The 13740-nt window shown below is 47.3% G+C and overlaps 1 protein-coding gene across 4 annotated transcripts in view; it reads left to right on the top strand.

Moving 5' to 3' along the window:
* The window catches only part of NRDE2 (NRDE-2, necessary for RNA interference, domain containing), a 53953-nt gene that overhangs the window by 33630 nt on the left and 6583 nt on the right, over positions 1–13740 (top strand). Inside the window, exons 9-14 of one of the 4 annotated variants that reach the window (XR_002785349.2) lie at positions 1675–1850; positions 4439–4825; positions 5606–6534; positions 8282–8420; positions 11047–12750; positions 13615–13686. Coding sequence is in view for 1 of the 4 variants with exons in the window: in XM_003408577.4 (XP_003408625.1) it covers positions 1675–1850; positions 4439–4825; positions 5606–6534; positions 8282–8420; positions 13615–13686 (1703 nt within the window). In the remaining 3 variants the exon portion in view is untranslated. Of the gene's footprint in view, positions 1–1674; positions 1851–4438; positions 4826–5605; positions 6535–8281; positions 8421–11046; positions 12751–13614; positions 13687–13740 lie in introns of those variants that run through there. The other 3 variants (XR_010323210.1, XR_010323211.1, XM_003408577.4) reach the window with 3 other exon arrangements.

The raw sequence follows: 13740 nt of genomic DNA, 5'->3' as shown, positions 1-13740 counted from the left end.
TTACAGGAATAACTGCTCTTATGGTAAGAGTTTTTCAGAATGATTAAAGGATTACTTTAAATGTAGAAGGAGATATATACTTAAATTTTAATTAGCTTCTTTAAGAAGCTCAGAAGATTGGTAAGAGATTGGGCTTAAAATGCTTATTTATATGTCATGCATTTAAATTCTTTGTTTTTTATTTTATATTGTGAAGTACTTATCATAGATATATAAGAAGTTGCAAAGAAATGTACAGGGAGGTCTTACGTACCCTTCACCCAGCTCCCCCGAGTGGTAGCATCTTGTGTAACTCTAGTAACCATATCAAAACCAGGAAGTTGGCATTGATAGAATCCCCAGAGCTTACTCACATTTCCCTAGTTTTACATGTACTCATTCGTATGTGTGTGTGTAGTGCTATGCAGTTTTATCACATGGGGTTTGTGTAACCACCACCAAAATCAAGATACAGAATCATTGCCTCGTCACAGGCTTCCTTCGCGCTATTTCTTTACAGACACGTCCACCCTTCCCCTCTCTGACCCCTGGGAACCACTCGTCTTGATCTGTGTATGGTTATGGTGTTTCACGAATGTTATGTAAATGGAATCATACAGTAACCTTTTGAGACTGGCTTTTTTCTCCACTCAGTATGATTCTCTTGAGGTACATCCAAATGTTGCGTGTATCAACAGTCTACTCCTTTTATCACAGAGTAGCATTCCGTGGTGTAGATGCACCATGGTTTGTTTAACCGTTCACCTTTTGAAGGACATTTCACTTGTTTCCTGTTTGGGGCCGTTGTGAATAAAGCTGCTGGGGACAATCGTGTACAGGGTTTTGTGTGAACATAGGTTTTCATTTTTCTGGGATAGATGCCCTAGAGTACGGTTGCTGGGTCTCATGACAAGTGTATGTTTAGTTTTATAAGAAACTGTCAAACTGTTCCCTGAGTGGCTGTACCATTTTATATTTCCTGGTCATTTGTTTTTGTGTTTTTCACGTTTAACCTTACAGACGATTCAGACTTTTGTCCTTATTCCACCTGTATCTTCAGAGTTGGGAAACGAAGTGAAATAAATTTAGGATATCTTGGATTGATGTTTTTTTTTTTTTTTTTTTAGCAAGTTCTAATAAGCATAGGTCACAGTCAGTTATAAGGCCACTGGCTAAATATTCTAAATGCTTAAGAATATTTCAACCAATGCTGTTGTTAAATGTGGCTTAGCATTCTAGAACTGTGCTGTCCAGTACAGTAACCACTGGTGGCTATTTAAATCATAGCTAAATAAAAAATTCAGTTCCTACATTTCAGTAAAAATTCAGTAAGCTACATTTCAAGTACCCACAAAGTCCCATGTGGCTAGTGGCCTCCATATGAGACCCCACGGACAGAGAACATTTTTATCATCACAGAAAGTGTTGTTGGCCAGTGCTGTTCTAGAGTCTGCTATTCCCATTTTAATTGCTGTGATAACATTGAAAATCATCTGATTTCATCCCCTTATCTGCCTGTCTTCCCTGGGAAGTTGGTTGGTTCCAAGTGAGTCTGTAACTGCCACTGGAAGGCTGGCTTGGGTCTGATTCATCTTGGCATTCCAAGTGCCAGCACAGTGTCTGGCGTAGGTTGATTGGGTGGCAGCGGGGTTTTGTTTGCTGATTAAGTGAACCAGAAGTTTTGTTTTTGTCTAGATGAGGATGACGATGAGCCGGAAGAGGATGACCAGGAAATAAGAGATAAGACCCTGCCCAGGTGGCAGATCTGGCTTGGTGCTGAGCGTTCCCGAGACCAGAGGCATTGGCAACCTTGGCGCCCTGATAAGACCAAGAAGCAAACCGAGGAAGATTGTGAGGATCCAGAGAGGCAGGTAAGTTTCCCCCACCCTCGGAGGGAAGTTGGCCATGGGGTCTTTGCTCCCTTCCCTTTCCCGTGGTGCTTTTATTATCTGAAAGAAGAAGCTGGGTCCTTTTAGGACTTGGCTAGCTTAGCAGGTGCTTTCCTGCCCTTGTTCATGTCTGTGGACGTGTCCCTCCTGCTGAATACCAGGGTAGAATTGCATTGGCTGCTGGTGGTGGGGAGCATGTAGGGCTTAGACCAGATGGCTTCTGTTCCTGGGTCGGGGCGTAGGCAGTCATGGCCACCCCTCTGAGACTGTCTGTAGGTTACTCAGTTACTTTTTCACCTGGAAGCCTGAGGGCTTAGGGCCTAAAGAAGCTAAATCACTGCTGTAGATTCTTTAATTGTGTCCACACCCCCTACCGCCCCTCTGTCCCCCACTCCACAGAGATTTAGAAGGTAGGCTCAACTCTGGAAGATGAGAGGAACCAAATGTAGAGCCCAGGTTGGGACAGTTGCACACATATCTCACTGGAGAAGAGGCTGACATTAGTACGTACCTACTGAGTGCCAGGCACCTCCTGTATGTCACCTTCTTCACTGTTACAGTGACTTTGTACCTGCTGCTCTGAGTTTAGCAGCCAGCAGCTCTGGAGGATTCAAATTAAAATAAAGGAAGAAATTCTGTTTGGTGCCTGAAATTGACCCAGTTTCAGAAGAGAGTACCAACTGCATTGCTTGGCATGCGACATGTTCTAGGTACACGTTGAGCGCTTTTCACAGTAACAAAGCTTGTTGGCCTCGCTTGGTTTGTTGTCTGTGACCCTCCCTAGAAGTCAAGTGCCTTGAAGGTGGGGATTTTTGCCTGTTTTGTTCACTGCTGGGTCTCAGGTGCCTAGAATAAAGCCTATGAAGTAGTGAGTGCTCAGTTAATATTCCTTAAATATTGAGTATTTGTTTGATGCCAGAGCCTCTGCTCTGGGCAGAGGGGTCAGCATGAGTGAAGGTCTGGAGTATCTGGAACATTCAGGGAGTGGCGAGTGGGGTGGCAGGACTGGAGTTAGGACACATGGGGAGGTGGGCAGCAAGGAGGGGCCACCTTCAGGGAAACCTCAGCTCCCCGGAATGGTTAATGAGTGGGCTGTCATGGCGAGGAGGGTTTCTGCACGGAGGTGCCTTTCCTGGCTACAGGCTCGTGTTTAGGGAAGAGCAGGATCCTTCTTTCGTGTTTGACGGTTTAACAGAGTCCAGGCTCACCCTTCCGGAAGTTGGTTCTCAAGGCTCAGAATTATGAGTCTCCAGGAAGCACTGTGATGGCACAGTGGCTAAAGCACTTGGCTGCTAACTGAAAGGTTGGCAGTTCGAACCCACCAGCCGCTACATGGGAGAAAGATGTGACAGTCTGCTCTGCTAAAGATTACAGCCTTGGAAACCTTATGGGAAACCCTGTGGGGCAGCTCTACTCTGTCCTTTAGGGTCGCTATGACTTAGAATCGACTCAATGGCAATGGCAATGGGGAGCCAGAAAGAAAATTTCTGGAGCAGACTACTGCTGTGAGCGATTTCTTGTCCTTTAGCTTTTTCTCTAATCAAAGCCTGAGAGAGAAAAGTTTTCCGATGGATGGTTTTGACTAGCTGAGTCCCAGGCAGGCTGGTTTTATTGTGCTACTGTTTTAATTTCCTCTTTGCTGAGAGCCAATCAGATGAGCAGCACCTGAGATGAAGGAGCGTCTCCTTGGCCTTGCAGTTTGAACTTGTGACATGAAATCAGCAACAGACATTTACAGTTTGGCAAAAGGTCCTTATAATTGCTTTCAGCATGCTCCATTGCTCCTGTAGTTTCCTTCTTAACCTACTGCCGTTTATCTGTTTTTAAGCCTGTTTTTCATTTCCTGAAGCAATTTTGTACAAAGAAACCACAAAATAGTAAAGCTCTTATCTTTCATTTTAAAATGAAAATTTTGCTCAATTATAATTTATCAAAGTGACTACGAAAGCAATTTAGTGTACTTTCAGAAGTGAGCATGGTTCCAGATTGTCTTAGTAACCTGTTAGGGCACTTTGAAAGCTTTGGGCTTAAGCCTGTTGGTGTCTCCCCCTCCTTCCCAGTGTGGCCGGGCTGTGGGCAGGTGCTCATGGCCCTGTGGGGCTGCTGACAGTTCCTCTTAGCTCTCCAGGGAGACTTGCGAGGCCTCTGGCATTTTTGTGCCTTGCAGAAAACTTCTTGTTAGCTGCCATTGAGTTGGCCCAGACTCATGGCAACCCCACGAGTTACGGAGTAGGACTGCGCTATAGGGCTATAATCTTTACGGAAGCAGTTCTCTGGGCCTTTTCTTCCACAGTGCCACTGGGTGGGTTTGGACCACCGACCTTTAGGTTATAAGCAAATCACAAACTGCATGCGCCGCCTAGGCTCCTTGCAGGAAACCTAGTACCAGTCTGTTTAAATCTAATTAATTTCAATAATGCTGAATCATAAATACATTCCTATAAGAAGAATCATGGGATATATTGTGTTAGACTGGGTTCTCTAAAGAAGCAAAATCCGTGAAGATGTTCTGTTTGTTTATCTCGTGAACTACACTGACCTCAGGTCACTTTATTGTGTCTTTGTTGCAGGTGTTGTTTGATGATATTGGACAGTCTCTGATCAGACTCTCAAGCAGAGATCTCCAGTTTCAGCTGGTTGAAGCCTTCCTGCAGTTCTTGGGTGTGCCTTCTGGCTTTGCGCCCCCAGTCTCCTGCCTTTATCTGGCCATGGATGAAAACAGCGTCTTCGTTCACAGACTTTCTGATGAAAAGCCATTGACTTGTTCTACCCCTTCCTTTGCCGGCGTGGGCTGTGTTGGCCGCATGGACCGCTTGGGCTGTCAGCGCTGGAGCAGGGGGCACAACCGAGAGGGCGAGGAGTTTATCCGTAACATCTTCCACCTGGTGATGCCTTTGTTCTCAGGCGAGGAGAAGTCTCGGCTCTGCTTCTCCTGGTTACGGCACGAGACGGCAAAGGTGACTCCAGCCTCGTTCTCCTTGTCTTTGGAGTTGGCGTGCTTTTGTTCACAGATGGGCTTGTAAGGCTCTTCTTGCTCTCAGGGAACCGTGCCACACCCCTTGTCTTTATAGTGACTCCTGAAGGCACCTTGGGGCTGGCTGCCCCTGCCGTGGGGCTACAGTGAAGATGACAGTGAGAGCAAGTCTTGCTAGTTGGGAGCCTCCAGAGCCGTTTATGGTGTTCTTGTATTACCAGATGTCTGATTATATCAACAGTTAGTGTGAAGAACCAAGCTTAAGCCTAAGCAGGGTTAGAGGACTTAGGGGCTTATTAAAATAGATAAAATAAGCTGCTTACTTACCCTACTCTCTATCTGCTAGAAATTAGTCTGGGATCGACTCTTCTGCCCTCTGCTGGCCACCAGTTAGTACTGGATCTTAGCACCAAAGTTTTGAAGCCTTAACTACAGATCTCACACACTGGGTTGTCTTGTTAATCTCTTTGATAAAATTTTGTAGTCACATCTGTTTGGAGAAAGGCATTTTAAATGTACAAACCTTGAGAGATTTCACATGGAGGCCTGGATGCATTATTTGGGGAGCACCTGGGGCCCTGCCAGAATCCGATTGGATTCCAGGCCCAGAGAGCCCGAGAGCCTAAGTGTTTTCCAAACATGATAAAGGAAGGAAGTGAGACACCATGTGTGGCTTTGGAAAGTTGGCAGTTTAAAGGGATTGCTTTAAAATTATGGAGCACTTGAAGCCTTTTTTTTTTTTTTTTTCTTTTTTGGCTTATAGGTCATTTGGTGTCTGCAAACTAAAAACAAGAAGAAATTAAAGTCACAAGGAAGGAACTGCAAAAAACTAGCCAAGAGTCTCCTGAAGGAGCCAGAAAACTGCAGTAGTCTGTGCCTCTGGAGGCAGTATGCACATCTGGAGTGGCTGCTGGGCAATACAGAGGATGCCAGGAAGGTTTTTGATACGGCACTCAGCATGGTGGGAGCCAGGGAGCTGAAGGACGCTGCGCTCTGTGAGCTCAGTCTTCTGTATGCGGAACTGGAGGTGGAGCTGCTGTCGGACTTGAGAGGGGCCGCCACGTCCAGAGCTGTCCATGTACTAACCAAACTGACCGAGAGCGGTCCCTACGGGCCCTACTCTGGGCAGGTCTTGGCTGTTCACATTCTGAAGGCCCGGAAGGCTTACGAGCGAGTGCTTCAGGACTGCTTGGACGAGAGCTGCATCCCAGACCCAGCTCCCACCGACTCCTTTAACTGCCTGGTCAGCTTGGTCAGATGCTTTATGCTCTTCCAGTACTTGACCATGGGCATTGATGCTGCTGTGCAGATATACGAGCAGGTATTTACGAAACTGAAGGGCTCTGTGTCCCGTGAAGGCACTGGCCTGGAGCACAGCGGCAGCCCCCGGAGCCTGGCCAGCGCTCTGGAAGCTGTCACACTGATGTACACGAGTCTGCTCCAGTTCCACGTGAAAGTTAGCGTTTACCCTCTGACCCCTTTGCGAGAGGCACTCTCTGAGGCTTTGAAGTTGTATCCGGCCAACCAAGCTCTTTGGAGGTCATATGTTCAAATTCAAAACAAGTCCCACAGTGCCAGCAAGACCAGAAGATTCTTTGATGCGATCACCAGGTCCACCAAATCCTTGGAGCCTTGGTTGTTTGCAATTGAAGCCGAGAAAATGAGGAAAAGACTGGTGGAAACTGTTCAGAGGTAATTACAGATTGTCTTTTTCATGTGCTCCGCAGAGCTTTCCAGAATGCTTGCTGTGTGCCCACCGCTCTGCTAGGTCTCAAGAATACAGACATGAATATGGTCCAGTACTTGACACACCTGCTGTGGGTATTTAGGTGTTGTAGAATAACAGTGAAAGATGGAAAAATTACAGAGCAGCAGCGTCTCGTTAGAGGTATCAAGTTATCTGTCTTCCCAAACCAGGCTTCTTATTTACTTATTGTCATCATACTTTTTTTTCTGTGTGTGTGTTTTAAGTGAAAGTTTACAAATCAAGTCAGTCTCTCATACAAAAATTTTTATACACTGCTATGTACTCCTAGTTGCTCTCCCCCTAATGAGACAGCACACTCATTCTCCCCATCCTGTATTCCCCGTGTCCGTTCAGCCTGCTCCTGTCATCCTCTGCCTTCTCATCTCCCCTCCAGACAGGAGCTGCCCACATAGTCTCATGTGTCTGCTTGAGCCAAGAAGCTCACTCCTCACCAGTATCATTTTCTATCTTATAGTCCAGTCCGATCCCTGTCTGAAGAGTTGCTTTGGGAATGGTTCCTGTCTTGGGCTAACAGAAGGTCTGGGGACCGTGATCTCTGGGGTCCTAGTCTCAGTCAGACCATTAAGTCTGGTCTTTTTATGAGAATTTGAGGTCTGCATCCCACTGTTCTCTGCTCCATCAGGGATTTTCTGTTGTGTTCTCTGTCAGGGCGGTCATTGCCAGACAAGGCCTCTTGGGAGCCGAAATGTTGTTTACCGTGCATGAGTGGCAATTGTCTGGCCTTCAGAGCACCTGGGGAGCTGGAGTGAAAGCATACAGGTTAAGAGCACAGATTAAATTCTCTGCTCTTCCACTGCTCGGCTGGGTGACCTGGGTGACCTGGGCAAGTCACTTCACCTCTCTAATAGGTTTCTCATCTGTAAAATGGGTATAATTAAAGAGCCCACCTCATGGGGTGGCCCTGAGGTGTCAGTGACGCAAGTGCTTAGCACAGAGAGAGAGTGGGATAATTACTGGCTTTTATTATTATGAATAATAACAGCATCATGTCCCAAATGTCTTCTTTGATGCCATATTTTGTATTTCAAGGTTAAATGGTGGTCTCAGGAACACATTAGCTTAGGCATTGTTGTTCCTTCCAGAATCTTTGCAGCAGCTTCACTCTGACTGCGTACATTTGGCAAACTTGCCTCTGAATAGCATTTCACTTTGTTTCTCATTTCTTGCACTGCAGTTTTATTCATTCCATAGGAGTCTTATTTTCTCTACTTTAATGGAAAGGTCTTCCCTTCACATCAGTTGATTTGTGCTCTGCTGATTGTTGGAGGCCCTGGATGATGCAGACAGTTAAAGCACTTGGCTACCAGCTGAAGGGTTGGCTGTTTAAGTCCACCCACAGGCACCTCAGAAGACAGGCCTGGCAATCTAATTCCAAAAAAGCAGTGAGTGAAATAGAACTGGAGGACAGTTCTATTCTAACATGGGGTTGGAATTGGCTCAACAGCAACTGATTTTTTTTAGAAAACAGAGTCAAGTAGTTTGTGTGTGACTTCTCGGTAGACTCTGTGTGGTGTAGAAGCCACAGAACCTTGGGCTCTGCCTTGTGCTCACAGAGACCTGAGGGACAGCACTGTCTCTAGCCCAGTGATTGGTGACGTTTGTTATTACTGAAGTAATTGCTCCTGTGATGTAGGACGAGAGCTTAGAATTACATGAGCCGTTTTCTTGCAGGGTAGAAGGTGGAGAAGTACATGCCACAATCCCTGAGAGCGGCTTAACAAACCGAATCAAAGCCCTGTTTGAACATGCGATCCAGAGTGACAACGGCAGCCAGTGCCCCTTGCTGTGGAGAATGTACTTGAACTTTTTGGTAAGAAAATACGTAGACTTTGTATTTGTACGCAGAGCTCCCCTCCTGCTTCCTGAGCGAGAAGGCAGAGGTTTCTAGTACCCCTGCTCGGGGAAACTGGGAGGGGCTTGTTTCCACCGCTCCGCCCTCAAACTGGGAGGGGCTTGTTTCCACCGCTCCGCCCTCTCGGTGTTGGCTGACCTGGCAGGAACCCTGAGGAGTGACGTCAGGCTTCTCAGGGGCTTGGGGACGGGGTGGCAGGCTTCATTTTCACTCAGGCTGTCAGGTCGGATGAGACTGAAGAGTAGTCGGGGGCTGGTTGTCACAGCAGAGCTCAGTGTGGGCTTCTCTGAGTTGACTTCATCAAGTCAACAGCTTGGGAATTTTTCTAAAGCTTTCCTTTGAGAGGAACCTACGTTCTTTGCCAGTTTGCCCTTAAGAATGTCATGGTCTTGATCCTGATTTCAGTAATTAAAAGATCCAGTCTAACTGAGTTTTTTAGAATAGACATTTCCAAAACATCTTTGTGTTCAAGGGCCATAGGGGTTGAATATGGTGGACATCACTTACTGTGAACATGTAGACAAAAAGGTGATTCTTTGTCTTCATGACATTCACGGATTGGGTTTGCCTTTGAGTTAAAGGCCTGGTCGCTGTGGGCCTCATTTACTACGTCTACTGCCAGGTTGCATGGTGTTTTAGAAAGAGAGACTTTTAGGCTGCTCACGTGTTGTTTTAGCTCACGGCTGCTGACTCACATCCAAGGCACCTCCAGTGAATATCGCACCTTCCAGAAGCCAAGAGTGACATTCCGTGTACATAAACCTTACGCGTTCCTCTGATTATTTCCATAGTGAGGCCCTACAGGTCGGTCAAAGTGTGGGAACATTTCTATCTGAGATATGACGAAGTTGGGCTGTATAAAGAGACACAGTGGATTAGGGGTTAGGAGAGGTTGGCCCCTCCCTATTGCCTCTCTTAGGTTCCAGGATCCATCCAGGGGTGCGGCCCTGGCTTCTGGAAGGCAGATGTGCTGGAGGCCAGCCTGACAGGGGAGGCTGCTTTGTCTCAGGACAGCGGCTCATCACACACAGGGAAAAATGCGCACGTTCTTCTGGGCAGAGGTTGGCATAAAAGATAAGTTACCGCAAAATGTGTGTGTTTTCCTAACATTCATTCTTCAGACCCAAAAGCTAAGCTTTTATAGTTTGACTTCCTGTGTGAAATGTCAACCTTAAGAAGTTCCAGTGCTGGCCTGGGGTCTGTGATGTTTTCATGGCCTGTACACGGCTGATTAGAGGGGGCAGCTTGGTGCAGCAGTCAGAGAACTGGGGTCTAGTTGAATCTCCTCTCCTACTGTTAGGCCAAGGAGCCCCTGGGTGGTGCAAACGGTTAAGCCCTAGGCTACTAGCCCAAAGGTTGGTAGTTCAAACCCACCCAGAGGCGCCTCATAAGACAGGCCTGGCGATCTGCCTTCAGAAGGTCACAGCCTTAAAAACCCTGTGTAACAGTATTACTCTGCACACAGGGGGCCACCATGAGTCAGAATCAACTACCAACAACCGCATTGTTAGGCCAGCCAGTGAGGAAGTAGGTTAGATGCTTTGTCATCTCATTTCCAGCCCTAATATGGGAGTCTTCCCAGGCAAGCAAGAGATCTTTGCAAATTTGTCAGTTTAACTTCCCTAGTTTCTTACAGGTAGAGCTAGGATGAGGTGCAAACTTATATTTTACTGAGAATCTGCCATGAGCCAAGATTGGTTGAACTGTAAACAGAAAATACTGGCTGACTTGGGATAAAAAAAGACCTGGGCCCTTAAAGAATTTGTATCTTTTTGGAAAGTTAATGTTGGAACCAAGGATTATTTAGATCAAGGACTTCTACCAGCAGCTCCCGAGGCAGCTGGGTGGCCCCTAGCACTTTGATAGACACAGTGGAAAACTCAGATTAGGGCCAGGATGCCAGATGTAGGCAGCAAGGGGCAGGAGAGGGCAGTAGCTGAGAGCCGTGAGGCAGCTGGGGGAGGGTGTGGCTCGGTTGGTTGGTGGTGCACCTGAGCCTCTGAGTGCCCATCCATGCATATAGACACACATGTCTGCAAGTCGGCTTGCCTGCTTTTTATTCCCTGCACAAAAATGATGGAAGGAATGGAAGTTTCTGTTGGCTGTGGAGGACATGCAGAAAAAAGAACTGGACCAACCAAACCAAACCCATTGCCATCGAGTTGATTCTGACTCAGAGCGACCCTATAGGACAGAGTAGAACTGCCCCATAGAGTTTCCAGGGAGCGCCTGGTGGATTCCAGCTGTCACCCTTTTGGCTAGCAGCCATGGCACTTAACCGATACGCCCCCAGAGTTACAATTTTCCACTAAGGTGTTTTAGGAGACTTGCAAATGCACCACTCAGCATACACATTAACCCTGTCAACCAAAAATTTTTTTGTTTGAGCTAACATTGCAGAGTTACTGTCGAGTTGTTTTTTTTTTTTTGAGTCCTTTAATTTGACCATCTACGTATGCAATAAAGGAAGAAATTTAAGTCTGTGAACCAGTTAGCTGATTTTACGTGTCTGATGAACGGAGTCTTAACACATGAAATGGGGATTTCTAAATCGTTAATCATTAGATTTTATTTTACCCTCCAGTGCGGTTTCCTCCCCCAGTTATCTGACAGTGGCGGGAGTTACGATGTCTTAAGAGGTACCATTTCGAGGGCTGATGGGCTGGAGGGAGAGAAGAGGACCCTCTTCAGCTCACCTTCCTGGATGGAGAGTGAAGAAGCCTCGTGGCAGGGGTGTCAGTCTTCTACCTCTTAGCAAAACTCAGATGAATATCATAGAAATGTATCCTTTTTTTTATTTGGGGAGGGCTGGATAACAGTTCTGTCAGATTACTTGGAAAAAAAAGGTATGAGCGAGCAGTTGCTCAGATTTGCTTATACAGAGATAAGAAAAGAGAATCAAATTTTGTAGAATCTGAAGACCTCCAGCTTTCTCATTTTTTTAGAGACGTTGCTCCCCTACGTGGAGGCGGCGCTCATCAGCTAAGAGGGTCCAAGAATGCCCAAACAAGTGATTCCTAAGCACCAGATACTCTCTCTAGGTGGAGAGCTGAATACTTGCCAGGCTACTGAACAGGCTGGCCCGACAGCAGCTGCCCTTCCCCAAGGCCGGCCGTTGTCCCTCTTCCCGACCCACCCCCCAGCCCCACCCCCGACCCAGCTCAAGCAGGAACCAGGATCTGAGCAGAGAGCCCCACAGCACATTGGTTTTCTGGAGACTCATGTCACGTGTTCACGTGTGTCTAGTTTGCTGAGTTCTGCCTGTGGTATGCGTGAGACTCAGCTCGTGGTACTTGGTGTGAGGGAAGGTGGGCCTGTCTGTGAAATCACGATTTTGGGTCACCCTGGGAGATGATCGTTGGCAGAATCAGAGACTGACTTGGAGACTGATGATAGCAGCTCTACCCCTTCATTATCTGTGTTTTCTTTGGTTCTGACCGGAGTAGTTCCCTGAGAGACTGCCAGCCTGCCTGAGGAGACACATTTAACCAGTCACAGGACCGCGGGATAACAGTGCTCTGGGAACTTGGGAGAAGAGGGAGTCACTCGCTCATTGTATCAGCCCTGATTCAGGAATTTAACAAGGAGTTGCGGTTGTCAAGATGAGAAAGTTTAGGTGAAGAAGAACAATGAAGGGAGCTAGGTAGCATCCATGAACTTTTCTTCCCATTTGAGGCTCTGCTGTAGTCAGAGGGAAAGATATATATATAGAAGGCCGTGTCTTAGAATGGGGAACCATGCATGGTAAAAACACAGTCCCCACCAAGCTTTCCCCTGCGTGAACCCGCCCACACCTGGTACACTGAAGGTGCCCTCCATTGGCCAGTGGATGATGGAAATCAGGGAAAGCAGCTCTCATTTGAGACTACTCAGCTTATGTGCCTGGACTTGTTGGATTCTGGAATTATCTGAGTGGCTGATGACTGGTTGAGGAAGTACAGAAGTACAGTTTTTCTTTCTTCTTTCAAAAGGAAGGAGAAAAAAGCTTTAGTCAGTATTTCAGGAGGGGATATTCAAGTATTGTTGGCGTGAGAGGGAAGGACAGCTCACACCAGGGAGGGGACGCAGGAATCCCCGCTGGCTGTGTGTGAGGCACTCGGAAGGGTGGGGGATAACTGAGCCTTGCCTGAAGCTCACAAGTACGGGTTGCAGCCCAAAGCTCTGTCTCTGACTGTGGGAATTAACCTTGAAAAGTTGGACAGGAAGCGAGGCTGTCCTTGGCACAGAGTTCCAGTTCCTGAGTGGTCCGCTGGAGTCTGTAGACGCCATCAGCAGGGTTTCCTGGGAGGTCAGTCGACACCCCTGAAGAGCGGGTGTCCCCTGGAGTACTGTCCTGTGGGAATGGGAAATCCGAGGGTGGGAACGGAAGTCTGTTGGAGGAGGGTGGTGAGTGGATCAGAACAGAAACGGACCCCAGCCTAATGAGCATGTGTGTGTCCCTCACAGCCGCACAGGCCAGCTGCCTGTGGAGCCGCCTGTGGAGCTGTGCTTCCCAGGAGAAGCTGAGCAACAAACCCCATCCCATGCTCGAGCGGGGACCCTGGCGAGGGGAGGTCACAGCTTACTGCTGGTTCCACGTTAGCTGGAAAGGGACTGTGTCTCTGAGTTGAGACTAAGAATCTTATACCTAAAGAGAAAGCCTGCTGAGTATCTGTACACTCCAGACTAGAATTCCTGACTGAAAGGTTTACTTTTAATAAGGTTACTGATTGTTAATCCTGGTTATTTCATTTCTCTAAAAGATAGTTTTCAGAAAACAGCAAGTATTAGAGCAGCTATTTTATTCATGTAAAATCATCAGCCTCATTTCCCAGGCCATGATCTGGTTCCCAGCATGGTTACTAATGCCGGGACATGACGGCTCACAATACATGAGGCAGCACAAGACTTTAAAAAAGTCTGAAGTGTTAGAGGTCAGCGCTCTGGGGCCATTTGTCGGGGGGAAATGACCCAACACACGGTGGCCTCCGAGAGCATCTGCAGTACATGGAGACCATACCCAGCAGGCCCAGCAGTGGTGCTAGGCCGTCCACACACAGCCTGACCCACTGCGGCTGGAGCGCCCACCTGTAGGTTAGGTTAGTACAGGAGGTTTTTTGGTGCCTTCGACTCTCCGTTTCATTTACGATTTCTGTATTTTTTCTTGCCTCAGGTTTCCTTAGGAAATAAAGAAAGAAGCAAAGGTGTGTTCTACAAAGCACTTCAGAATTGTCCCTGGGCAAAGGTGAGTTTTGAAAGCCATGGAATCTTTGGATTCCCACTGATCTTACCTTTTAGG

The sequence above is a fragment of the Loxodonta africana genome, chromosome 10 (genome assembly GCF_030014295.1).
Source record: "Loxodonta africana isolate mLoxAfr1 chromosome 10, mLoxAfr1.hap2, whole genome shotgun sequence".
NCBI lineage: Eukaryota > Metazoa > Chordata > Mammalia > Proboscidea > Elephantidae > Loxodonta > Loxodonta africana.
This window is presented reverse-complemented; position numbering and strand designations above follow the sequence as displayed.